Source organism: Juglans microcarpa x Juglans regia, chromosome 3D (assembly GCF_004785595.1).
Source record: "Juglans microcarpa x Juglans regia isolate MS1-56 chromosome 3D, Jm3101_v1.0, whole genome shotgun sequence".
In the NCBI taxonomy this organism is placed as follows: domain Eukaryota; kingdom Viridiplantae; phylum Streptophyta; class Magnoliopsida; order Fagales; family Juglandaceae; genus Juglans; species Juglans microcarpa x Juglans regia.
The window spans coordinates 2,852,865-2,878,673 of NC_054598.1; the positions used below are offsets into that span (position 1 = coordinate 2,852,865).

The window sequence follows — 25,809 nt, forward strand, 5'->3', positions numbered from 1 at the left end:
TCCCACATCCCACAATGTTAGTTGCAGTAATCGTGGAATCATATTGGTGGGAGTTTTGAGTCTTTTGTTTTACTTAAAATTTTCAAATAATTAATGGCATACCAAAGAGATTGGACAGAGATACGAGCCTCAGATTATATCATTAGAAGAATATTTTTTGAGTTTGAGCTATAAGCAGATTTCAAGCCTTGGGGACCAATTGTAGAGCTGAGCTACAAAATGCTCGAGGGACCAAAATGGTGCAACATACATCCGTATTTGATATATCTGAGGATTCCTACCATGCACACTACAGTAGTAAATGTCGACACAAATACTACCCACATGAATGATCCGATTCGTAGAACGTCTAACAGGTGCAAGCAACAACTCTGGCTGTGGTAAGGCAGTATCTTCTGCTCTACACTTGGCCGTTGTAAAGAAAGGTGAATTTACAAGGTAAAAATACAGCCATGTCCAGAGGTGATGGGCTACAACCACTTGGTCAGGATGGATGCCTTGCTTTCCTTGAGTCTTTCACCTGCAAGAACCTCCCCTGTTATTTATGTCAGGAAAATCGTCTATCGATCTCAGCTTTTCAAGAATCAGCCCTTCTTGCATGGTATCTAAGATTTCTCTGGTCAAGGGTCGAAATCTCATTTATAAAAACCCGAAATAAGATTGCTCTGGACAAAAAATAATTACGCATGCCGGAATTCTAAAATGCATTGGTGGTGATGTATATGTTCTTTTCATTGTCTGGGTACCATTCAGTAATGCAGATAAAAACATAACAAGACGAGACTTCTAGGAGACCAAAAAAAAAATTAATAAAAAATAAATAAATAAATTCACATTCAGTTCTATTTGATTTAATTTTGAAAAATACGAGTTTTGCATCAGAAAGTTGTTTGGAAATAATGTTTTTACATCCTGAACAATTTTCATCCCAGATTAAATTTGAGAGCTATGGCGTAATTATTTCTTGGCCAGAGACCAAACACCACCAAATAGCTCTCACTGGTAAGACGGCCAAAAGTTGACCACATGGTGAACTAAACATTCGTTTCACAAATTAATATAAATTGGTCCTTGGCGAATCAACACATATAATAGACATGCCACTCCCTTTTTCACCAAATGTTTGCAGGCATGTATTGATGTATTTAGATGTGCAGGCATGTATTGATGTATTTAGATGTACAGGCATGCATGACTTGTTAACAGTTGTTGTATGCATGTCTTTATGTTACTCAAAAAAAGGTAACGGGAGAGGATACATTCCTGATCAGGGTTTTCAGCAAAATTTGAGTGCAGAGCATTTCCAACACTATCCACGATAGCTGAGGTAGTCATGGATGCTTCAATGCATAAAATTGCTGTAATCGCATCTAATCGTGTCACCTCATTTCGGAACATCAGTCTTGCATGTGCTGCAAAACAATTCAGTGCACAGCCAATTTCGTAGAGGAGAAAGAAAGGAAATCAAAATAGATTTGTTCTGCATGGAAGGCAATGTACCTTGAGCTAGGCGTATCAAACTCTCCAGCATGCGCACAGTAGTCCTAGCTGCATTCACAAGATTTGCGTGCCTAAAGAGATTGAACAATTGAAAGACTAATTCAGCAGAATAGGATTTATTTAGGTGGAACCTGCATTATGAGTTGCGGATTTTCTTTGGAGTTGATAATAGCTTGAAATAACTTTTTCTGCCTCCTTTGTTAAGACTGGTCTGAAGTATCCTTTTACAAAGTGAATATATCTGCAAATTTGAAAATTAAAAACTCTCATTCTGGAAATGAAGATTGCAAAGTATGACTGAAAATAATTCCCTATAATGAGAAAAATGTCTGGTAGAGAATTCATTGTTTATACAGAAAATATGGTCAAAGTATCTTGATTTTTATTTTAGTTAGGTTGAATGCACTCCTTTTTTTTTCTTTCCTAGAATAGATGTAAACTTATATAGATATATATGTGCGTGTGTGGGTAACCCAAATTACCCTCGGTGCAAATCCTTATTAGTGTTACACCATTCAGTAACTATTCTACCGTTGAATTACACATTCTTTTTGCATTTAACACGCCAGCCAAATTTCACGTTCATTGGATGTCATTTTAATATTCTATGCATACATGTATATTGACACCATTTCAGAGAGCCATCAATTTCAATATAGCAACCAAACATTTTTTTTTTTTTTTTTTGAATTACAGATAACCAGGAGAGGTATAAACAAATGCTCTTGAATGCCAGATACTTTCATTCAATAGAATGACAACGAATCACAGAACTAAAGTGCCCTCCAGAAGTTACCATTTGCAAGCGAGCACCTTGAAGATTTAGGTTAGGTTTAGATAGTGAGTTGAGATGAAAGTTAAAAATTGAATAAAATATTGTTAGAATATTATTTTTTAATATTATTATTGTTTTGAGATTTGAAAAAGTTGAATTGTTTATTATATTTTGTGTGAGAATTTGTGAAAGTTATATTGATGAGATGGGATGAGTTGAGAGCCCCTCTCAATTCAAACCAAGCTTTAGCCTAAATGTCAAATATAGAAAACTAATATGAAAGTAGGACAAAACTAATATGCAACATGCTAAACACAAGTATGTAGCCAGCCAATATTTGGTCTGAAATCTGAGTAATAAACCAGCAACTAAACCGTTGTCAACTCTAAACTTAACATCTACGGAATTTTCTATCTAATTTTCTGTAATTACATACAGCACCATATATAAGGTTTTTTTCATGGAAAAAAATGTGATCCCTCAGATTTTAATATAATTGATCATGATGGGCAATATTAATATATCCACCAACTTAAATAAATAGATAAAAGGGGATAAGGTGATAGAGTTACAAACCTCATTCAATTATTACTTAAACGCATAATCCACAAAACCTTAGAAGAAAATCAAGCTTTCATAATAAGTATGCTACATATATATATATATATATATATATATATATATATATTAAGTAGCAGATCTTGAGCTTGAAAAGAAAGGTCTACTTCCAGTCTATGAGCACAAGTTTATTATAATATGAATAACAGACAACTAGATTGACCTTTGTACCAAAAGAAATTCCTCAAAGCAACTTCAGATGAGTTCATGTTTGTGACCATAAGGAGACAATTTCATCCATGCTTATTTTGTAGAAGAAAACTTTAACCACCATAGAGTTGGACTCATCTAGTTCCTAGTTTGACATATTATTGCATGCCCAATGCTCTCATTTCCACATTAATGCACATGAGCGCATCTATTGCCATATTGAGACAACATAAGACTCCTTCCTATAAGTGAAACTAGGAAATCAATGGACTCCACAGGAAAATTCAGATCAGTCTTTATACAGCCTACCTATGGTGATTAGGGGTGCTAATGCTCTGAAAAAGTAACTTTACCTCTGAAGCATAGAAAGTGGCCAGATACTTGCTAAATCTTCGTCACGTCTGCCTTTGTCTGATTCACCCTGCAAATTGGTTTCTTAAATAATAAAAAGTCTATCCATTGAAACTCTTAACTACACCAAAAAGTCAGTTACGTAATCTGAGGAGCACATTACCTCAGCAAGAATGTGTGACGAAACAACTGCATCCCATTCAGGATTCTTTGTATCCAAGAGGACAAGTACGATATCAAATCTGCTCAGCAAGGGACCAGAGAGTGTCGTATTGACAGACAGAGCTAGATCAGGTTAAGGAAGATGAAAGGTGAATGGCTAAAACTTCTGCGAGTCTGCTATCAAATATCCAAGGTTTAAGATCACCAAGTAATATATCTTTTCTATTTACCTCCTGTGCTGAATGACTCAAGAAAACAAAAACTTATAGCTTTCTAATTAAAAAGCATGACTGTATCTTGCACAATCATTGTTAATCTTTTCCGAATAGTAAATCAAACTCTCATATATCCTGAATGAAAGTGATACATTGATCAGGATCGTACTGTCCCTTGGGATTTGTTGCACCAAATACAATTGTCCTAGTGCTGAGAGTCGTCACAAGACCAGCCTGGAGAGAGTGAGAATGTAATTGAGCAGCCAGGCTTCTACCAAGCATCCAATAGAGCATGATACATATTAATCGGTAATGATAAATTATCCGAATTTATTAGAAGTAACTGAACAAAATAGAAATTATGAAGTAAAACAACTGTCCAAGTTACAAGGATACAAGTACAGGACATATACCTCCTTATTATACACCAACAAAAAAAAATATTAATAAAAAAGACATAAATAAGACAAGGACATGCAAATGAATAGATATTAGAAGTGTAAATTAAAAGATCCCATTTTCATACTTATTGCATACTATTTGTCTTTCCTTTCCTATCATTTTATACTCAATTATTGCATTTTTTGTCAATAGAAGGAAAACCATTTCCTTTAGTGGTCATTGCATGTTTGACCCAAATCATCGCATTTTGGCATGTGCTCCTGGACATGACCCCCTAAAGAGTCAGATCTTTAGGTAGAGTACTCAAGTGTTTGAGATAAATTAATCAATGACTATAGAAAAGTCATGTATTACATAAAATCCACATCCTCTCCAACAGAAGGTTCTAGATCTGTAAATCAAACTTCTAGAATTCTTGAAACAAGTAGATTGAACTTCTGAAAAAAAAAAAAAAGGATCATTATATCCTTTACTGAACCTTCTTATAATGTTTACTGAATAAAGAGTATCAGTGACAATTAGAAGAGATATGAAATTAAAGTTGTCGATTCTCTTAAGAAACCCAATGCAGAATTCAAATGGCACAAGTACGTACTTGAACTGGATGATTGTTACCCTCTGTATGAAAGATATCAATTATAATTCGAACTAAAATGTGAAATAGAAACAAGTATTAATGAGGACTAGTTAGCCACAGTTAATGAGGACTACCTTGGCAACACTTATGGTCTGCTGCTCCATGGCCTCATGTATGGTTGACCTGTCATGTTCTCTCATACTGCGAAACAAAGTTTAAGTTAGTTTCATGTAAAAGGCCCAAAGCAACAGAAACAAAACTGTCTTGGTGTAGACGTTCGTTCATCACCTTACTGAAAACACCACTTTCTATCTGACTCATGTAAGCATGATACCAGAGTCTTTTAAAAGCTAAGCTTCCTAGACCCCAATTAACATTGGAGTCTCTCTCTCTAGAGACAGGGAGGGAGAGAGGTTCTGCTTAGACTGAAGCCTACATGCATCTTTTATAGCATCTGGTGTCATAATCAAGAAAAGAATGTTTGTTTATAGTATGGTAGAAATTAGAGAGATGCTTTCTGATGTAGGCTGTATGTATTGCTATACAATTTTGAAAGAGATTAAATGAAAGGGAAAACCTAAATTGATAAGTATTGTTGGAGAATTAATTGTCCCAAAAGCTTAATGAAGATTTCTTGCATTCTTGTGTTCTCTTAACCGCAGAACCAACTATTATCCCAAGCTGCACTTGGCCTCCGCAATAGAAAGTAGTCTAACAGAAGTTTTCTTGTGAAAAGCCACAATCTAGGGTTTTGTCTTCCAAATTGGAAATGCTCCAACCACCACCACCTCCACAAATGATCTCACCTACTAAGAGTCTCTTTTTGAATTAGATAATGCAACTTATATGCATAAAGCCAATGAGCATAAACATCCTCATCTTCTACTCAATGATGATCAACTAGCACAAGGAAAAATCATAATATAGGAGGGTGAAACTCTAAGGGGATGCTTGGGGAATGAGATGAGATGATAATTTTGTGAATAGTAATAAGATGGTTTGTAAATAGTAGTGAGACAGGATGAGTTAAGTATTTATTGGGTTTTGGGAGAGAAAAAAATTTGAATAAAAAATATTATAAAGTTAAAATATTGTTAAAATATTATTTTTGTTTTGGGATTTGAAAATGTTGAATTGTTTGTTATTTTTTGTTTGAAAATTTGGGAAAATTTTAATAATTGGTTTGAAAAAGTTGTAATGATTAGTTTGAAAGTGTTTGTGTTTGAATGATATTTGGGAAGGAAATGAGATGGGATGAGATGGAAATGGTTTCCAAACATTCCCTAAGATTCACACCTAAGTTGAAAAATTAATAGACAAAAGTTTAAAAGGAAATTTTCATGCCGCCGCTCGTTTTGCTTACCTATCAAATTCATCTATACAACAAATCCCACCATCTGCAAGAACAAGTGCCCCAGCTTCCAACATCCACTCTCCTAAGAATTTGATAAGATGGTTTATTAATTTTACTACATGAAAGGAATAGAGAATTATGAAGCAGCAATACAGCTGCAATGTGATGCAAACAACAGCGATACATAAATCTCATAAATTTTCAAACAGTACATGGCAGGGATATGTTAATCGATTAATGTATACTGAAATGTATTCAAGCATATTTTATGCTAATTGTTAATTAAAAATATAAATGGCAAAACCAAAACAAATAGAGTATGTATAAGTAATAATGTTTGGCATTCATTAAATTTGGGAAATTTGATGGTTTGTAACATTATTTTTTTATTTTTGATAAGGACAATTTGGAAATTTTGAAAAATACAAACCATTTTTTATTTCTAAAACACAAGACCAAGCAAAAACCCTTTTTTCTCAAGCAGATTCAAATTTACCCTTTTTTTAATAAGTACAAGTAAAATTCTATTGATAGTAAAAGGCATAGCTCAAGTACACAGAGAGTATACAACGAACATGTCTACTTACAACTAAGCACTAGTGAGAGATATAAGCAAGTCATGAAAATTGTCCGCATTACAAATAATGGCCACAGCCCAAGAGAGTAAAGTATTGTAAAAAAATCTCTTCAGCTCATCCAAAGAATGCTCCATGTCTTCAAAGCACCTCTTGTTTCTCTCCATCCACAAATACCACATAATACAATGAGGGATCATTATCCACACAGAAGCAATGTGGACATTTCCCTCAATACCTGTCCAGCACTTCAAAATATCCATAACTCTTACAGGGATAACCAATGCCACCTAGGCATACCCTTTAGACCCTACAAACATATATGTGCCATCTTTGCGCAGTATCCCACTGCATCTAACCTTTGTATCCACAATAAAATTTATAATTGTGATTTTTTTATATGTATCAATATAATACGGAGTGTGCATACTGGATACATATCAAATACAGTACCCTGGCTATCACAAGTATTCATGCTTCCTAGATATAGGAAACAAAGGAGGGAGAACAAAAGTCTACAGATGTCGAATTCCTCCACTGAATGACATGAACAACTAAGTAACGCATGAAGAGATGCATTAATAAATGAAATGAGCATAAGGCAAAACTGCACTTTATCCATTTGCAATGCGACATCTCAATCCAACAACATTTCATTTGATTTAGTTGTTAAACACAACTTAGCAAGAACTTTGAAACCTCAAGTGCTAATTAACAAGATTTTCCAAAAGCTTAAGTTTAAATCAACCAACAACGTATATCAATTTTACAAAAATTAGACTCCTTACCATGCATATCATGCACAGGAATCTTGAACAGATTGCAAGCATGCACATGAACCTGAACAGTAGAACCTTAATGTTCAAACAGAGGACCTCTTGAAAGACAATCTTTGATACCAAGTTGGGAGTGTAGTATTTTCCAGAATAGGAGAAAAACAAATAATAAGAAAATCCGAAGGAACAGAAGTATTATAGAACAACATGTCTTCAGGTAAGCTAGAGAAGTATCTTGTCAATAACAGTGTTTGGAACTGGCACAGCTCCTAATTAGAAGCATTCGCTCTACATTGATTTGTCCTCATAACATTTTGTACATAAATACTTTCTAATATCATTTTTCACAATGAGAATATAGAAGAGAAACGAATAAATTAAACCACAAATAATGCCATTGAATAAAGGAGGAAGAATAAGAGAAATCCATTGGACGATGGTGATTGTTGCAAATATCATCAAACTTCCAAATGAAGGATAAAGGCAGAGGCTATAGGATATTTACCTCCATCTTTGACGGCAGTGACAGTCAATCCAGCACTAGTACTTCCTAAACCAGTAGTGATAACAGATCGGTTGCTCAATTTTGCAGCAAATTTTAAGAACTGAGACTTCCCAGTACCTGTGAGAAATATCTAGTAATGTCTACTTGAGATTTATTAAACAGTTTTCGAAACTTTGAATGCTTCAAGATCTTCACCATCTCCTTAACCAAAAAAAGTTGACGCAACTCTTTCATATCAATCACTTTTCTAAAGAAAGTAGTCATATCATGCATAAATATATGTACGTATGTACATTTCTTTATAAGTACATGTACATACATACATACATATCCCATCAATAAAAACACACATACAGTTGGAGAGAATGAGAGAGAGAGGTTTGAATAAAAGTAAAAGTAAAATTGAACAGAATTGTTACCTGGATCACCAACCAGAAGCAAATGAGACTCTCCTCGGACCTTTGTCCCAGAAGCATCAACATGTTGCACACCTCCAATAAGTGTTAATGCAACTAAATTGAAGTAAAGGTAGATGTGATAAATATCATAAGAAATTAAGAAACACAGTAAGATGAAAATTAAATACAAAAAAAGAAGACGAGTTGTTGCGTTTTTATCATACTGCCAAACTTTTTACACAAATTTTCAAACTATAAAGTGAAATTTGATTTAAAGTTGTAAAGTAAACAAATAAATAAGTATAAGAAGAAATATCAGATGACAGCTGACCTGCAAGCTTCACAGTAAAGAGTCCAAAAATCTGTGGGCAGATACCTTGGAGTATGGCATTTCTACCTGGGGTAGTAGTATTGAACAACTTAGAAGTTACACTAGGTAACAACATACTGGAGCTCTCAAAATAATACCTTTTTTTTATAAGTTAAAAAACTTCATTAAAAAGCAGAAAAGGAACACTTAAGCACACGTGATGTATACAAGAGAGTCACTTATCTAGATACAAGAAAATCATGAGAAGGTAGCCCATTTAAGTCTATAGAGGCTGTCCAAAGGAAGCTCTCAAAATAATCTTAGGACAATGCTACTACAAAGAAACGAAAAATCCAATATATTCTTCTTATGACATACATTGACGGTCAGACAAGATCAATTCATAAGGTGCATGATCAACAATTTCTACCTTTTAATGGGGTGTCTTTGAAATCTGACCAGAACTGCTTGAATTTCATTATAACATCATCAGGTATATCAATGTCTGACTTCAACTCATTGGTTCTCCTAAAAAGATGAGAACAAACGAATTTTTAGATAAACAAAAGAACACCGTGGGCAAAAGATTTTTTTCAGAAGAATTGAATTGTTGCCTTAGATAGCGTTAGGCTGCAAAAGCACCGTATGGGTGTAAAACCTGTAGTTTTTCCGTTCTTAATTTTTTTGACCCTACTTCTATAGCAAAAGGTTGGCGTATAGAGGTTCGCAAATTCTCCGTAAGTATTATTATATTTTGATAATACACATATGAGACTAACCTCACATTATTAGCAATTAGGACAGGATCAAGGTCGCAGCGTACGTCTTTTAAGTCTGGAGACCACTTTGCCGTTAAGACCCCAGTAACAACCGCATCATCTGTGCCAAAATGAAAAAGAAAAAGAAAAAGAAAATTTGAATAATCCAAAGGCATAACGTTTTAAAAGTATCATGGGTGCCTAGTCTTCTGGGACATAGGTCAGAGAACACCTGAAAAAAAGAATTCCAAGAGTTCGGTACCTCCAGCTTTAACAAGATCAACAAGATCGTCCTTCAATATGATAGGAACTGAACGTGGAATGGCTCCAACACCCAACACCTGGGTGTTTTCTTGAATTTTGATTTCCTGATAATCGTGGCATATTATAGAATCTTCTAATTCCTTGAACTTCGTGCCTTCACAGGGTTTAGACCTCTGCCCCTGAAGACGATAGATGAGCCATTACAAAATTTTTAAATGATACATAAGTGAAATAATGTGAGACATAAACTTGGACTGAGCAGAAAGTATACCTGAGAAGGGCAAAATGATGGTAGTGATACTGAGTTTCTAGCCTCAAGTTCAGGATAAACTAGAAACCTGCACAAAAACATCATAAATGATAATTAACTAAGCATTGAATTGCAAACTAGTATTGCCATAAAACAGGTATCTCCCAGTAGATTGGACAATAGAAATGTTTGTCTGTCAGAAAACAATTTTATTAAAACAATAATGTAATTAACAACAAAATTTTATTATGATATTTCGAGAAAAAACCAACTGAAATTGAAGGTAACTCTCCTTCACGAAATTGATAACACATTTCCCTGCAATCCTATTCATAAGCTTGCCAGTAAACCAAGCAAATTAATGTGCTAACTATTTACTAGTGCAATATGCGTATGCACGTGTGCGAAAAAAGTAACCAAAATAAAACCCACTTGTGCTTGCATTTCTGGCACGTGTACCATCTCTCCCCTTCATACATTTTGATTGCTCCAGACCGGATCACCGTCCCTTTGAGAGTGAGAAGAATCCCACGATGCTTCACTCGGAGATTTCCTATCCTCGGAAAAGTCTCTAACCACATCCACAAGCACAGATCAAACGTACAATTTTGCAACAAAAGAAACAGAATTAGCTCACAGAGCAAAAAATCGGAAAGAAGCATAGCAAACCAGGACACTCGAGCGGGGAACCGCTAACATTTATACGAACATGAATGAACTTCTTTTCGATCCCGCTATTGCAACCTTTCAAATCTCCCAATACAATTTTCTACATAGTCCAGCAAATATCCCGACTCAAATTCTCTATTTCAATAAGATTTATTCAAAATATATTGCTACGGACAGGTAAATTATATAAACAGGTAAGGACTTTGCTTAGAAATCACATACATGAGCCCAAAAAGCCGCATCGTCAAAAGAACGCAAGTGCTGGGTCGGTTGGGAGAAGACCGATTGCGCGAGCTGCGGGTCGTCCTCCATTAGCTCCGCAAAACTAATATAACCAGAGAAAGAGATAATTTGAGAGAAGGTAGAATAGAGAGGAAAAAGATAATCAAGAACAAAGTGAATAAATATATGGACATACTCGACGTAGAGAGGGTAATGAAGTTTGGGGTCTGGGGAGAGAGAGATGGAGCGGAGCTGGTCGGAGTGGCGACGAAGGAGGAAGGCCGCCATTGATTTGACGGGAGGGGAAGGTTCGGCCATGGCAGCGAGAGACGAGGAAAACCGAGCTGGATTTGGGCGGGAAATTATGATGCCTTTTCTTTTGGGGGACACTGGGATTATATACTCTTTTTACAATTTTTCTTACAATTATAAAAAGAGATTTATTATTTATAATGCCTCACGATAACTTTTTTTTATTTTTTTAAATTTTTGTAAAAAATAATTTTGATTTTATTCTTTTTAAAACATTTGAATTCTTGTACTTATCATTTATATACTACACATTTAATAAAAAAAAATTTAAAAATAACAAAAATGATAATGCGTGATGTAAGAAGCTTAAAAAAAGAATTTTTCCTATAAAAATATCAATTATTTAAAACATAATTATGCAAAAACAATTATAAAAAAAATTGTATATTTATCCTTTTTTCATATATTTCTTTAATTATCCTTTATTGTTTTATAATTTTCCACCAAAATTGGGCCACGTTAAGGGCTTGCGAACTGGCCAAGGCCTCAAAGCCTCACTCTCTATGTTTTTAATTTTGGCAAAAGAAGTTAGGAAAGGGAGACCACGGATAATCTGAGTCTGTTTAAATACAGAAATATATTCAATCTATCTATCTTATTTTATATTATTATTATAATTTTTTAAAATTTCCATACAATAATAATATTAAAAAATAATATTCTGATATTATTTTATTCAACTCATCTAAAATTATCTCATCTCATCTCATCTCATTTTATTACCTAAATCCGAAATAATTTTATAAAAAATAGAAATACTTCTCATTAAAATTAATTAAAAAATAATAATTGTCTATCACTTTTCTATCAATCGACACTTTGGACGAGGTAGGGTAGCCGTATAATCGTATCAACAAATTGTGGATCCTTTTTCCAATTGTGGATCGGCCATTCAAGAAACTCTTGGGCGTATGAAATTGAAGGCAAGGAAAGGCAAAGCATGGAGTTGTGGAAACGTTTTTATTTAGGACATTAGAGTCGTAATAGAAACTCGTTCACAAATCACGTTGATTCTCCAAGACAGGGGAAAGAGATAGATGTCAATGTCAATGTCATGTCGAATTCCTCGTAATTTTGTTCCCGAAAGCTGTCCTCAAAGAAAGTTATATTGCTTGGTCGGAGAAAAGATCACGCTCATAAATGATTATAAACTAGACCCATGCAGTACAGAGTTGCTGCCATTGGTTACAATTCCAGTGCTTAATCGTGGACTATTTTCTCTCTTTTACATTGTCATTCACAATCAATTAGTAATGTATGTGTGGTTTCTGCTTGTAGAAAGTTTGTCAAACAGTTCACCTAAAACACATCTCGAGAGGGTGGTGTTTATACAAAAATGCGATTCCTATTTTCATAATGTTTCTGCTTACTGCGTAGGAGACTATCTGGACGTTGACACCTTCTCGATGTTCATGACATGATCATAGAGATAATCATCATCATCATCATCATCATCTTTACTGAAACGTCTATGGTTTATGGTTGGCTGTTTCAATCTCTGAAATATTTCCTCCAGGGATTCCGATGAGGAAACACGTGACTCGAGTTTAGTTTCACGAAGCTGTCGTAAAGGAATGAATCTATTAGCACCAATGTTGGACTTGAAATTTTGAAAGCCAGTCTTCATGGCTTCCCACTTCGATGTTAGTCCAGATGATGGTCCTGCTTCTGCTATTTGAGTTTTGCTTGCATCAGCAGTCGAGGAGGTGACATTTTTCTCGAAATCCATATCGGATGCCTTCTTGTCGTGGTCCCTTGTGGTGGTGTGCTTCTTGTTGACGGTTTTTCTGCTCCTGCCAAATGGATCCTCCTCCAAAGGTTTTAGTTGACCTCCCTTTTCTTTCTCTATCAAATCAGTTGCTTTCAATTCAGGGGCAACTTTATCCTGATATGATTTTGCAAGTAACCAACATTATGAGAATAATGGAGAGAGAAAAAAAACATAGTCCAGGCATGTTTACAAGATTGGTGTTAGTAATCTGTATAGGAAACATAAGAAATGGATGAATATCATTTCTGGAACACTGGTTCAATAAGAAGGGAAAAGAAGGCAGTGCATGCTGATGATATACATACCAGACTGCTGCTTCCAGATTCGAGGCTAATACTAATGTTGTTGAAATTCCTTGCCAACGGAATAACATGCTCAGCGAATTTATGCCCTTGCTCAAGCCCAGACCGTTCTGAGAAGAAAACAAATTAAATTATTACATTTCTGATCACTAAAATCTCTTGTGCAAGGCCAACCCAATGGGTTTCCCCGGTATTTATAATTTTATAACCACAGTATTCGATCACACATGCACAAGAGGCAATATGTTGTTGTCTGCTCACCTTTCTGCAAAATAATTACTCCTGATGGATCAAATCCATCAGTATCATCTGAATCATTTTGAAACTTGAATATCTTCCAGTTCCCACAATATTCAATCACCCGGTCAAAAAAATTGCTAGCAATTAACATGGTGTATACAACCATAATAAGGGGGTAGATTTTATTAAATCCTTTTCCAAAGAAAGGGACAGCATCATCAATATTTCCCATTCTCTGCACATGAAAAATAATTTGAAACTTTTGAGTAAAATAGTCAGCCTAGAGAGAGAGTCATACTGCAATGTTTCTACATAAAAATTCACAATGATTTGTCACCTAGTTGGGTACTCATGTTCTAACCAACTAGATGCAGCATATATAAAGATAAGAAAGAAGCATTATGTTCACCAAAATTATTGTGTAACATGATAACTATAACTCAAAGTAACTTCTTATGTAACAAAAGGACCCTGAGAAATTCTAATGTCCTCCAGGCCTCATTAGATTTTTTGCCCATGTAGCAATTACTTGGCACATTTTTTTTTTACTTAACTTCAATGCAGAACTAAACTAATTCCCTTCCAAAGAACCCCCTCCCCTCCCCAAGAAAGGGAAAAAAAAATCTAAACAATGAATCATTGAAAAACAATTTCCTCTATCCTCAAGCTTTACCACAGCAATTTTATCATCACATGCATGAGAAGATGACATCTATGGGAATATGAGAAGCCATTTGTGAAGTATGCACACAACAGCAGAGAAAGACCTGCTCAAAGAGAGTTTTTTCATCTCCATCAAGACGAATGAGATTGAGAAAGTTGTATGAAATTGGAGGGGCATATCGTGCAACCATCCTGGCAGACATGTTAAAGTAAGATCTAATTACTGATTCCTCTCAAAGAGAAAACTCATAAAATGAAAAAAACATAAAAAGGAAATAAGGTTAGATTTACGAGCATATCATAAGCAAGCTGACTGAGCTTGTTTGCCTGGGTGTCAGTGAGTAAAACATCAGCATTCCAATTTTAAACAAGGAATAATATGTGCACATGCACATATACATTAGAGGGATGAAAGCAGCTACCTGCAAAAAAAAGAAAAAAAAAAAAAGAATTAACCATGATGAACCGATAAATTTTCAAGATTAGACACAGCCCTATTGGAGTACAATGGCAATATTAATGACCATTGTCTTTATTTTGATTATCTACATGGTGCATATTGATTTTAAGGAAATTGATATAGACATTAATGCTCACTCTCAAATTTCCTTGGGGTTGCAGGCACAAAGAAATGAGAAGATTTAGGCTTGTCTACAAGAGTTATACCTAACAAATAAATATGGAAATGGCACATTTTTCAATTTCGTAAATATATGATTCTGCAAACAATAAAATAAGACCGTCTTTAATCAGGATTATAACACAGATTGGCAATATAGTATTGATGAAAGAAGAAGAAGAGACATAACTGTATCGAGCTTTGATATCCTATTATGTGACTTAGATGACACGGTTTACTTATGACTACCACATGTAATCTAATATAGCATAACTCGCAGTAATTACTTATTATCGGAATGAAAAATGTTTGATGGAATATTCACAAGGGAAGAAGTAAAAAGTACTGAATCAAAATTACCAAGTCAATATTCCTGAATATTATGTTATGAATATTTGAAACGTTCAGAAGAAAGAGCTCTTCTCCAGAAAAAGGAATTATTCCACCCTTCAAAAATACATTTACCTGCACAAATACCTCCTGCCTTTTGACAGCGTTTATGAGAATAGAGAAGAGAGACAAATCAACTCCACTGGGCAGTATAGTAGCCTCGGCTAAAATAATTGCAGCAGAGATGCAACCTAATATGATTGCCAAAAGTTTCTTAAGTTGCTTCTCTAGGATACACCGCCACATCAACTCTGCAAAGTGTTACCAATTACTTTTTAGGAACAGGTTTATTTTATTAAAAAAACAAAAAACAAATCGTAGAATTTTTTTTGGGTAAGCAAAAGAAATCGTAGATTTGATTAGTTAATTGATGCACAACTATCATTAGAATTATATGAATCCCCCCCATGATTTATCATGCAAAATAAAGAACTTCATCGCATTTCATATTCAGAATCATTCCTAGAATGCCAACAGATTAACACAATTTCACTTTCATATTATAATTGATGTTTCCTACTTTTATAGCAAAAAAGGCTCAATTTCCTGTGCAAAATGCATATCCATCCTTAGAGAAATCTATGCCTTCCCCCATTCCCAAAAGACCACACGTGTACATGTATTGAAACCATACACACATATAGTGATAATATTCAGATTCGACTACATTACTTATCAAAAAGAAAATCAGATTCTGGTAATTACCAATCATATCAAGAAGAGAACCTAGTGTGCCCGTGTGTTCAGGCCTAAAGCTTGAAATATATTTCCTGAAAAATTAAAATATTGATAACTGTTATCAAGAAAAGACGGCAAGAAGCTATGGCACATCTAAAGAAAAGGTGCCAAGTTCTAATATTAATGGTGCAACTGCATTCTTCTGTAATTGTGTACTTCAGATAATTGATTCCAATATGTGATGAGCTATAAAGATAAGCGTGAATTTTAAATTTGATATAAAATCTTGTAAATTTGAAACACAAGATGTAACTCAATAAAAGGGCCAATAAAGAATAAAATGAAGAAATTCTAGAATCAACTTCTCCAAATAGACTTCACATTGATGCATGGAGGCATGTAGGATTGATGCAATGAAGAAAAGAAAAACTTTACTTTTCAACTATTGATTCATTCACAAATAAGTCTTCTCCAAGTCTGTTGATATGTGTATAATGTTAGGAATCAAGGTGCATCTACATTTGTTTATTCCTAAGAATACCAAGAGTCGGAAAAAGACGAGAACTCTCTGAGTTATTTTTTTTCAATTTCCTAAAACATCTGACGGCCTTTTTTTTTTTTTTTTTGATAGGTAATCAAGAAATTTTATTCATAGAAATAGGCAAAGCCCAAGTACACGGGGAGTATACATGAGAAGCACCTATTTAGAGGTTACAATCAAAAGGAGAAAATCATGGACACTTAGTCCATTACAAACTATGGCCCCCACCCATAAGAACAATGACTTAAAAAAGAAAACTTTTAGCTCATTCGTTGTTCTCTCACAATCTTTGAAGCTTCTAGCATTTCTCTCCCTCCAAATCTTCAACAAAACCCTGATAAAAAAAAAGAAAAACATAAAAAACCCTTGTGTACCTGGAGTCTACGCTTATCAGAAAGTGAAAACTCTTAAACAATCTTTTCCTTGCCACTTTATTTCAACCTCCTCAGTTCATCTATGATCACTCAACATGAACAAACAACTTCCAGTATCTAATAGCATTGTAGGTTTTATAGCCAATTTGTAAACTTCCTCTCAGGACTTCAACCACAAAATACTCAAAAAACAGCTCTCAACCTGAACCCATTCATCTAGTTCTGTATTACGAGTGAACCCTCTTTCCAACCAGCCCCCCCCCCCCCCCCCCCCCCCCCCCCCCCCCCCTCCCAAAAAAAAAAGGCAAGGAAATTGACTTCTGAGAGAGCTGCTTTCGCCTTGGTAATTATCTAACGAGAGAGTATGCATCTTCACATAGAATTCAATTCACAGTCTCCAACTAGCAATATTAACATACAGAAAACACAAAATAAGTAACATTATGGCCTTAAAAATGGCTATTTAGAAAGAAGAATGTAATATTTTCAGAAACAAGTAATTGTGCTGCACACTTTCGTATGTGTGAATCCAAAATTTTTGAGTCATGCAGATAAGCAACCAAATTCCTAGAATCAGAGATGCTGGTTCAATTATTAGTTATTGTGGCATTCATACATGTTGAATCTGTTAAGAATAGGAGAAGGCATGTCTAAGACTTAATAAAGTGAAAAACAAGTGGATTTGAAGCAAACCATCCTGTGGCATTCCGGTGCTCATAATTTTTTACAGTATCTTCCAGCTGAAGGGCTTCCAAGACAAAGTTCATATATTCACTGTAAAAAAACTGAAAGTTAACTTCTATTACCACTAGAAAATATCGGAAATCTTAATAGAGTAGCAGTATTGTTCGATGCATATAGTTTCTCAAAATGAAAAAAAATACAAAACTGTGAATTCAGACCTGTGCTCTTTTCTTACATTCATAATGCAGTAGATATAATTACTAAAGACAGGGAAGATCTCTAAAATGAAAAAGTGCATTTGTATGTATGCATACACATAAACTCCTGGGTTAGACCTTAAAAACTCTACTAATCCAGAGCATACGAGATCTGAAACTTGTCAACCCATTCAACTACCTTCTATATCGGTAATATTCCTCTCGAGCTCCACGAAGTTGACGTCTTAGTGTTGCCATTGTTTTCTCATCAGTATCATAGTCCATATCATTCTCTCCTAATCTTCCACCTTGAGGTTTGAAGGAAGGATCTTCTTTTAACTGGAACACAGTATATTTTATATTAGATAAAAGAAAACAAAAAATTTAGTTCAGGGAATACCTGAATGAATACAAAAGAAGTAGAACTACCATTTGAAGAAGCATATTATCAACGATATTCATGTAGGGTCTCAACGGATCGCGCTTGGACATTTGCTTAGACGTTGCCTGAGCAATCTGGATATTCCCAAAAATTATTTGAGGGAAAAAATGGATAAAAGATTAATAAAAAACTTATCTTAGGTTTCAACTTTTCATGTGTCGCATGATGATATGAAAGAAATTACAATGTAAGATAAATCTTAGAGAACAATGCCAATTTATCTCTCTTCAGAGTACCAAACAAGAAACATATAGGGTAGAATACTGCATAATTCCATATATTTTATAAGAAAACAAACAGTTAAGGGCTGGACAGCTGGATGTGGTAATTAAAAATTGAAAACACATCAATATAATGATCATGATGAGGGCCGTGAATAAATGGTGGGAGTAATTAAGATATGAAAGTGGCTGATCATCATAAATAAAGGAGATATTGGACAGCTTACTCAAAAAATATTTCTATAGAACCTATTAGGATATAACTTACATGATTGCATTTCTTCCTACTCATCAACTTAAGCTTCTTGGATAAGTTTGGATGTAAGCATCAGAGCAGGAGTTCCAATGTTTGATTTTCAAGACCTGCCCCCGGTGAATATCCATGTGTTCAGCCAACACATTTAGATGTGTCAAGGTTACATTTGGAGCTTCCTAGGAATCATTACAAATGCCAAGAACTTCTCCCTGAGGTACTATGCAACAAGCTCTCATTCACCAACCTCCTATGGATGTAAAGTGTAACAATCTACCCAACTCATATGCCTAACTTCCTCAAACATAAATGCAGATTAACCTCTAAGGGGTGGTTTGGATTTAGAGATGAGTTGAGATGGTTTGTGAATAGTAGAATAAAATATTGTTAGAATATTATTTTTTTAATATAATTATTGTTTTGGGATTTAAAAAGTTGAATTGTTTATTATATTTTGTGTGAAAATTTGGAAAAGTTGTAATGATGAGATGAGATGAGTCGAGGTGAGTTTTGAATTCAAACGAGACAAATAAAATGAACGAGAACTTCAGGTCAAACTAGCAAAAGTCATTCTTTGAAAATAACTAATGGAAACACAAGAATTTGTGGAGAAAATCAAAGTCTGCATGGCAATGATATCAACCTGCCAAATAAAGTTTTGATGTTGAAGAATGGGATTACACTTACTACAATAGCATTTGAAAACTCTTGATGAGCATCATCAAGTTTCAAGGCCGTTTTGGCAACTTTATGTGTCAGAACCTTTCGGCGAGCAGTCCAATCTGAATTTCTCCAAATGCCCTTTGGAATTTCACTCAAACCAAAGCCAAGAAGAAATGCACCAGTAACAAGTCCAAAAGTATTTGAGCAAGCCATGGCAAAACCCAGAATACCACCACTCCTGCAAGATACCTCGTGTTTAGAAATGGGCCCAAAGAGAAAACAAGAAAAGAAATAACAAAAGATTGAAAGGAAGAAAAAAGTGGCACTCGTGGTGGTTAGAAAAGGCAAAACAGAGATCAAGGCATTGAAACTTGTATAAAAAGAGACAAGATTTCAGCTTCTCAATTGATGCCTGCTCAGCTTCTCAATTGATGCCTGCCAAATGAAAATGCACCAAACCTCTGAATGCTGAGATGCCAAATTCCATAATCATCTCAGATACAATAATCCTAAAACACGACAATAAGTATTCTTCATGATGCCTGTCATATAAGGCCAAAGGCATGTTGCGTGCCTATTAAAAACAAGACTGAGGTTGAATGGAAGTTTTAATAGGGGCATAAGGTATAATTTTATTAATAATAATAAAAAAAAAAAAAAACTAGGAGCATGCTTCACAGATGCCTTGGCCAATCCAAAATGGCAAGCAAAATCATGTATCTTATTCAATCATGGCATATCAAAGTTCAGCTGACTTTCAGAATGAAATCAAAGCAAGAAACTAGTATTAAAAATAGTTTTACTGGTTCCTGTCCAATGGCATTTTCCTTGGGGCCTCAGATGTTGGTTACCTGAGATTGTCTCTATTCTCATCCTGCTGCTCTACCAGGTTGGTGTGACCTAACTACGACCATTTTCTGATGCACGCAATTTAAACATCTAATTTCTTGAAATAAAGGTCATGTGTGAAAAGTTAAAACCAATTTGTCTCTTTCTTGAAAAGAAAAGGGACATCGTAGCAAAATTAATAGAATGGCATTATATAATAAGGCCCACAGTCAAACAAAGACATAAATAACGACAATACTAATAGTTATCAAGGTAAGAAGCAAACCAGTTTTTCTGTAAAAGAACGAGTAGTATAAGACCAAAAAGTCCAATGGCGCCAAGGCAGAGGTAAAAGACTAAGTTTGTGTGTATGCTAGTCTTTAGTCTTTCTGTCACAGTGAAGTCCCCAGCATCTTCATAACCCTGAATAGTGGGCACCACAACCCTGCTTAGAGAAATAACTATATAAATCTATGAGAATAAATGCTTTATCTTAGCTAAAAATTATCAGAAGACCCCAGAAGACACTATCCTTACACGGCTAAAGCAACTTCAGAGCAAAGCAGATAAACATCATAGAACTTATGGTTGAACAGAATTATAACTCTGAAAATACAAACTCAACCAAGCAAGCTTTATCTACACTAATCTATAGCCAACTTCATCAACTAATTAGAGTTTGGCTGTTTTATCCTATCAAAGGTTATACTCTTCATCGTCACTTTCTTTTCTATATCCCTCTTCACTACTTCTAACCATTTGGCCTTTCTCTGGTCCTTTCCAAACCTGCAAATTGAATCATAGCACTATTTGTCACCAGTGCAGTCATGGGTGATATTACATAACTAAACCATCTTAGGTGACTATCTCTCATCCTTATAACAATAGGTATCACCTTCATCATTGAACTAGAAATAGCTTCAACTTTAATTATATGTTTCTGTTGTTTCACTCATCCATCTCCACATTCACATAGACTCAAAAATTAACTCTCGTGGCTTCTGCAAAAGCAAGCAATGATAAACAAAATATAGACTGAGTTGTTCAACATCATTTATAAAAAAATAAAGAGCTAAATTATCTTAAAAGTTACCATAAAAGCATTTTCAAAACATGCAATTAAGTAAAGGAATTATAGAGCAAGCAGATGATATACAAAACAATCTAAGGAATTCTACGAGTATGAAAGTTTACAAGAAAGGAAGAAACTTAACAGATACTAAAAAATACAATCACTAGATTTTGAATAATACGATTTCATAATGAAGAAGCCAAGTTGAGATGAAGGAGGTTATCCTTTAACACAAGGGCTTGAAAAATAAATAAACGTAAGAGGATAAAAGATTTTTAAAAACAAATTACAATAATTGGCTTACCAAGTAAGCAAAAAAGTACTCCAATATGACAAGCTCCAAAAAAAGGATATCCCTCCATTGTGGTGGTGCATTATAGTCTGCATGATAAAAACAAAAAAGTCAAGTTGCATTCATCTAACCAATCAAACCTGCAGCCAATTTAATTACAAAACAGTCAGTACACATCGAGCTGTTGGAAATGTTTTGAGTCCAACAATGAGCATAACAACAACATGCTGTAAGTTTTTTGGAATTTTTTTGGATAGGATAGAGTGGATTTTTTTGGAAAATATAATGAGAAAGCTGGGTTTTGTGGAAGGTTGGATAAGAATGGTCATGAATTGTGTGAAATCTATGTCATTCTCAGTTTTAATGAATGGTAGACCTGGTGAAAGTTTTAAACCAAGTAGAGGATTAAGGCAAGGTGATCCTCTATCACCTTACCTTTTTATCCTTTGTGCAGAAGGTTTAAGTGCTATGTTATGTAAAGCTGAGAAAGAGGGAAAGATAAGTGGGGTGGCTGCAGCAAAAGGGGGTACTAAAATCAGTCATCTGCTGTTTGCAGATGACTGTGTTATTTTCAGTAAAGCTAATAAGGAGAGGCTATTCAAGAGGTATTGGAAAAATATGAAAGGGCCTCAGGTCAAGCACTTAACAAGCAAAAGACCTCTATACTTTTTAGTGCTAATACTCATAGGGAGACTAAGAGAGAAATCATGCAAAATGCAGGTGTGATGTTGTGTGGGGACTATGGTAAGTACCTGGGGCTCCCAACGATGATAGGCAGAGCTAAATTTCAAACTTTTAAGATAATAAAGGAAAGGATATGGAGGAAAGTACATTGTTGGAAGAATTCTTTACTCTCTACAGCTGAAAGAGAAATCATGATTAAAGCAGTGCTGCAATCGATACCAACTTACACAATGAATGTCTTCTTGTTACCTAAGAGATTATGTACTGAGATTAATGCATTGATATCAAGATTCTGGTGGAAGAACAATGGTGAAGGAAAGGCTATTTATTGGAGGAAGTGGTCTAAGATGGGAGATAACAAAGGGGATGGTGGGATGGGTTTTAGAGATATTGAGGTTTTTAATAGAGCACTGTTGGCAAAACAGGGTTGGAAACTGCAATTGGACCAAGACTCTTTGGTGGCAAAGGTTTTTAAAGAGAAATATTTCAGAAGAACCCAGTTTATAGATGCAAAACTTGGATTCAGACCATCATATAAGTGGAGAAGTTTAATGGCAGCACAATCTATTGTGAAGGAGGGTTTGACATGGAGGGTTGGGAATGGAAAAAAAGTGGCAATTTGGTTTGATAAATGGCTACCTCAGTCTGAAACACATCGAATCAGATCACCTGTAAGGCTGCTAGCAGAAAATGCAAAGGTGGAGGAATTAATAAATGAGGAAAATCACAGCTGGAATGAAGAACTAATACAAGAAATTTTTAACATAGAAGAAGTAACTCAGATATGCAGTATCCCATTGAGCAAGAGAGGAGGGGTAGACAAAGCTGTTTGGGGGTATACAAAAGATGGGAGATACACAGTGAGAAGTGCTTATTATGAAGAAAAAAATTTAAAAAAAAAGGTAGCTATGGGGGAAAGCTCAAACTGGCAGATTACAAAACAGATGTGGAAGCTTGTGTGGAACTTGAATGTGCCAAGGAAAGTAAAACATTTCATGTGGAAAGCTTTGCAATCAATCTTGCCTACAGAATTGAATCTGTGGAAAAGGAATGTGGTGGAAGATGCAGCTTGTCCTATTTGTAAAAAGGAGGAGGAATCAATTCAGCATGTCTTGTGGACCTGTCCAGCAGCCAGTGATGTATGGGCTGAGAGATCTAGTGGCTTGCATAAATGGTGCTGTGAAGAAGTAGACTTTATTCAAGTCTGGCAGAGACTAATGAAGACATTGGAAAAAGAGAAGTTGGAGAGAGTAGCAGTAATACTGGCAGGCATATGGTTTAGAAGAAATAAATTTGTTTTTAATGAAAAGTTTGATGGTCCAAGTCAGGTAATGAAACAAGCTGAATTGATGATGGAAATGCTTCATAAAGCAGAAGAAAAACAAGGTGAACACAGAAGAGACATGAGAATAAGCAGGATAAATACAAAGTGGTTGTCACCTAATGAATATTTCATGAAAATTAACTATGATCCCTCTATTAATAAAGAAGAAAAGAAGATGGGAATTGGGATGGCAGCCAGAAATCATGTAGGAGAAATTCTTTTTTCATGCCGTGTTGTAAGGAAATTTGTGGGGGAAATTGAAGTTGCTGAAACACTAGCATTATGGAAGGCAATGGAGACAGCTGCAGAACTAAATTTGCAAGGAGTTTTCTTTGAAGGGGATGCACAGACAATAGCAAAAGCAGTGAACAGTAAAGATGTTTATCACGGGTGGATAGATCAACAAGTTCTGGACATTAAAGAGGTTCTATCACATAGGCCATCTTGGTCTGTACAATCCGTCTTCAGAGAAGGTAATAATGTAGCACATATGTTGGCAAAGAGAGCTATGCAGAGAGGTGAGGAATCGTTTTGGATGGAAGAAATTCCTAGTGAGTTTGTATCTGTAGTAGAAATGGAGAAACCTTGTAATGAGCTATGCTCTGTTATTTATTAATGAAATGTGATCAAGTGATGTTTGAAAAAAAAAAAAAACAACACGCTGTAAGTAGCAAAAGTATGTCACGGTCACGGATCCCTTTGAAGCTATTTTTTAGGAGGTAATAAAGGGGAAACGAAGAAAGAGAAGTGAAGGAGATATAATATCATGATCAAAATAAGTACTCTTTTATCTGCGTTCTCACACAAAAGTGGAAGAAGTAATAAAAATCGGTGGAACCGCCTGATATGCACTCGTTCCTCTAAGGACATGATCATCATCATCATGCCGTCAGAGATGTGTGTTACGTATACAGGGCGAAGGGGGGCATTCAGACTTAAGTGAAGACAAGATGAAAAACCAGGAAATTATGGTGACGGCATACGAGTTATATACGGGCGAATGGTATGAAGTAATTACCGTCCAAATGTCTGCGGGGACGAGAATAATGATGGAGATAGAGCAGAACCAGGTGTATCCGACGGTGAAGAGAACGTAACGAGGGACGTCGGGTCCGGCGAAATATTTCAAGGTGATGGCCACCATGCCCAGAGTTAGAGGCAGCGATATGAGATAGAAAACCCACATTGTTCCTGTTTTCGTTTTTCTAGTTTTCTCTTTCTACTACACGTATTTTCGCATGTTCGTGTCTCTCTCAGCTTCTGGTTTCCGGAGAGCAGAAAGGAGAGAGGAGGAACGGATGACATACGTAAAGAGCTTTTTTTGTTGAACGCTTTGGTTTCAAGTAAAGGAAAGGAAGAACCGGTCAAAAGGAGCTTTCGCTTGGACGAAAGCATTTTTAAATGGCTAAAATTAAGCTCAACATAATTGTGAATGGACCTCCGTCACATATGGAAAATGATACATAAATAAAGACATTATACAAAATAAACTCACAAATTGACATAATTTTATAAAATTTATTTTACAATAAAAGTAAATTTACAATATGATATACCACATCAGTTTGTGAGTATACTTTTATATAATCCCTTTATGGTTAAAGTATTTTCCTAATAATAATAATAATAACAATCAAACTCAAAATTGAAGCTTCCAATCACAGCCATTTACGATGGAGACCCACGATCGAAGATATACACCAACTGATATGGCAGTATCTACTTATGCCAACATGAACATCCATTTAGAAAAGGAACACATAAGTCGATAGGATTGAAAATGACAATGCCAAATGGAAAACACGTATGCGTCTTTATAGAGAGTCACATCCGGAGCAAACGCTCAGCTATTTGCTTTGGTTTGCTTCAAAAGCCACAAAATTCCCAATTGCTTCATCAGAATCCATGGCAAGCAGAAAAAGGGTCAAATACCGTAGTTTTACGTTACCGAAGAAATTGAGCGTGGTACTGTGGTTGGGCTCACAACTGCTTATTTTGGTTGTGGGCCTTGGTGTTTTAATAGGGAAGGCCTGATGGGTTTATGGATGAATGGCTGGGGACAACTCGAGAGATGGGGAGAAAAAAGCAAATTTAATCCAAAGAAAACGATGGAGATGGCTCCTCCTCCACCGCTTTTGCCTCGTTAAATTCTATCCACTTGTACAACGCTATCAAAACAAGCGAGTTGCCACCCTCTTTCTAAAAAGACTTCTGTGGCGAATGAACATTCAAGCTGTCAGTTTGACTATTGAGGACGACCACCCGGTGCTGCCTTAGCAGGGATGCTTTTGCTGCTTTGCAGTGCGCTCCACTCCCAAGGAGAATGAAATGTTTTTACCCAAAAACAAAAGCACCGACACAGAATTTACAGAGTCAGAATTAAACAGAAAAGATCGGGACAATTTATACAGAGAACGTGGCATGATAA

The 25,809-nt window shown here is 35.4% G+C and overlaps 2 protein-coding genes across 6 annotated transcripts; both read right to left on the bottom strand.

Annotated features, from left to right (window-relative positions):
* Window positions 1-208: 208 nt before the first annotated feature.
* Window positions 209-11,197, bottom strand: LOC121255380 (probable DNA helicase MCM9). Of its 2 annotated transcripts, XM_041155673.1 has the most exons (20): window positions 11,028-11,197; window positions 10,832-10,934; window positions 10,610-10,709; window positions 10,373-10,511; window positions 9,962-10,028; window positions 9,689-9,869; window positions 9,448-9,547; window positions 9,099-9,196; window positions 8,690-8,755; window positions 8,380-8,472; window positions 7,961-8,077; window positions 6,114-6,186; window positions 4,885-4,951; window positions 3,924-4,005; window positions 3,558-3,679; window positions 3,397-3,464; window positions 1,632-1,741; window positions 1,501-1,548; window positions 1,260-1,412; window positions 209-605 (listed from the first exon to the last, which is right to left on the bottom strand). In XM_041155673.1, exons 1-20 carry the CDS (start codon window positions 11,147-11,149, stop codon window positions 517-519), a joined length of 1,998 nt encoding a protein of 665 aa, XP_041011607.1. In that variant the 5' UTR covers window positions 11,150-11,197; the 3' UTR covers window positions 209-516. The 2 variants fall into 2 exon arrangements, with proteins under 2 accessions (XP_041011607.1, XP_041011608.1); XM_041155674.1 differs by lacking the exon at window positions 11,028-11,197 and having other exon boundaries at window positions 228-605; window positions 10,373-10,744.
* A 1,034-nt stretch (window positions 11,198-12,231) lies between these two features.
* On the bottom strand, window positions 12,232-25,692 carry LOC121255367 (LMBR1 domain-containing protein 2 homolog A-like). Of its 4 annotated transcripts, none has more exons than XM_041155646.1 (14): window positions 25,013-25,692; window positions 21,386-21,462; window positions 20,296-20,432; window positions 19,206-19,419; window positions 18,032-18,118; window positions 17,802-17,941; window positions 17,415-17,495; window positions 15,834-15,898; window positions 15,204-15,379; window positions 14,411-14,541; window positions 14,224-14,311; window positions 13,478-13,691; window positions 13,220-13,326; window positions 12,232-13,028 (listed from the first exon to the last, which is right to left on the bottom strand). In XM_041155646.1, the coding sequence occupies exons 1-14, from the start codon at window positions 25,047-25,049 to the stop codon at window positions 12,525-12,527; spliced, it is 2,058 nt and encodes a 685-aa protein (XP_041011580.1). In that variant the 5' UTR covers window positions 25,050-25,692; the 3' UTR covers window positions 12,232-12,524. The 4 variants fall into 4 exon arrangements, with proteins under 4 accessions (XP_041011580.1, XP_041011581.1, XP_041011579.1 ...); XM_041155647.1 differs by having other exon boundaries at window positions 20,296-20,454; XM_041155645.1 differs by having other exon boundaries at window positions 20,296-20,454; window positions 24,400-25,692.
* Window positions 25,693-25,809: the final 117 nt, after the last annotated feature.